The following is a 2,169-nucleotide window of genomic DNA, read 5'->3' as shown; positions in this document are numbered from 1 at the left end:
AAATTGTGCTAATTTAGGTAGCAAAACATTTACCATTTTAGCAATCTTCATGTTTTTTGTTTCTTTTTCCATATGTATATTACAATGTAATATATTTAAAAATAAATTCGTTGTAAGAAAAAATATAAAGAAATAAACCTACCTTTCAGTGGTAATAATTTAGTATATAACTTTCTAGCCGTTTTCTTCATAGACTTATATGTATATGTACATTCTTTTCATAACAGTTGGAACCATATGCTACATAGCTACCCTATTGTTTTATTTAACATTATTATGTGTGCATTTTCACAGGTAAATTAATGTAAAAACCTAACTTTCCCCTAGCAATAGATGTTTTAAATAGTTTTCATGAATTCAAATAATGATGAAGTTAAGTTCTTTACTTAAGACAAAGTTTTCTGTGTCATTTCATGTAGGATCCTGGAATTAGAATTCTGGGATTTTTTTTTTTTTAACTTTTTGTTGTGCATTGAGTGAAGGATTACAGAAAAGATCATCAGTTTTACATTCAACAAATCATCTCAGTGATTGCAATTCCTTCCATGCAACAACAGTTATCCCACTTCTTTGTGGTTCCTATTTGTGGGATAGTTTTTAAGACACTTGAAATATATGGTGGATTTCTAAAATAGTTGCACTATCTTATACTTTCATTTCACTTTAAGGCTCCTTCTGTAACATTTCCTTAAAATCTGTTGCTAATTTTGATTTATATTTTTTAAAATACAGATTCATAACTGGTTGGATTATAGTATGTAGTCATTGTCATTATCAGAACATAGAGAAATTTTAGATTTTACAATATAGCATTTAAGTAATTAATATATTTTATAAGAAAATATAATGATTGTAGAATTATAATTATAGGAAACATTCCTATGTTTGGGGCAGCTCCACTAGTTATTGTCACAACACCTATTTGATTCTAGAAATATAGAGAAATAGTTTAATGGCTAAACATGTATGAAGGTTATATTGTTGTTGTTAAGTGCCATTAAGATGGTTCTGACTCATAGCAACCCTGTATATAGTGTTTCCAAGGTGTGATTGGTGAATTTGAACCACTGACCTTGTGGTTCAAACAATTTTTCAATCTAGTACTTATGTTACAGTGCCACACCAGGACTCCATGAAGACAATATTATATGCTACTTAAGGTCAGGCTCATTGTCCTAGTTAAATTTTTGTCCCTAGGATCCAGAATAGTAGTCAACTCAATGTAAACATGCTAATGGATTAATGGTTTGTACTACCTTAGTCTCTGTTATAATAACTGAAAAACATAATGTAAGCTAGCCTTGTTTCAGCAGCTTCTATCTTTTCCTTTTGAGGTATGTTTTGTCGATTGAGAGTGCTGAGGAGATACGAGAATATGTTACTGACCTCCTCCAGGGAAATGAGGGCAAAAAAGGTCAATTCATTGAAGATCTTATAATCAAATGGCAAAATAATGATCAGGAGTCAATTTCTGACCCTTTACAGCAGTGCTTCAAAAAAGATGGTAAGTAAGATTGAAATATTACTTATTTCAATATCAAATTTATAAGAACTTGTATTTTCTGTTATCCAGCAATTCCTCATAGCTAATTTACCTGTGCTTGTTAAAATTCCTCTCTATACAATCTGTAATAACTATTGCTGTAGTTTAGGCTTCCTCAATTTAGAAAAACATCACAAGAATACCTGTTACTAGACACAAAATGTGACCTCAGAATGATTTGAAAATTTTATATATATGGATTAAAAACCACATTCTTCAGCTATGTTTATACCTGGACAAAAGTAAAATGTTGATAATTATAGTATGAATAACATTTAAAGGGTAAGTTAAACAGTACAAAAGATAAACATTAAACTATCTAACTCTAGGTCATATGCAGTATGTATCAGATTGTAATTCACTTTCTTAATCCTATCAATAGTTATTTTTTTTTAAGTTTTTAAAATAATTACATATAATCTTGAAAATTATGGCTTAAATTTAATTATGGTTGGAGAGAGAAAGATAGTTTAAAAATCTGTCTGATTTGATATATTGGTTCAAAACAGTTAAGCATTGCCTTTTCTTTATTAGCTATTTAAAGTTTTACAATTAATTATGCTATTATCAGTCTGAATATGTATGTGTTTATATGTGTGTGTATATATGTATGTGTGTGTATATAT

At 29.0% G+C, this 2,169-nt stretch overlaps 1 protein-coding gene across 1 annotated transcript in view; it reads left to right on the top strand.

Annotated features, from left to right (window-relative positions):
• Positions 1–2,169, top strand: part of TRIP4 (thyroid hormone receptor interactor 4) — an 86,693-nt gene that overhangs the window by 11,882 nt on the left and 72,642 nt on the right. The window contains exon 2 of the mRNA XM_006831541.1: positions 1,335–1,504. Within this exon, the coding sequence (XP_006831604.1) occupies positions 1,335–1,504 (170 nt within the window). The remainder of the gene's footprint in view (positions 1–1,334; positions 1,505–2,169) is intronic.

The sequence above is a fragment of the Chrysochloris asiatica genome, unplaced genomic scaffold, assembly GCF_000296735.1.
Source record: "Chrysochloris asiatica unplaced genomic scaffold, ChrAsi1.0 scaffold00004, whole genome shotgun sequence".
Classification (NCBI taxonomy): Eukaryota; Metazoa; Chordata; class Mammalia; order Afrosoricida; family Chrysochloridae; genus Chrysochloris; species Chrysochloris asiatica.
The sequence above is the reverse complement of the archived record's forward strand: the minus strand, read 5'-3'. Positions and strand labels throughout refer to the sequence as shown.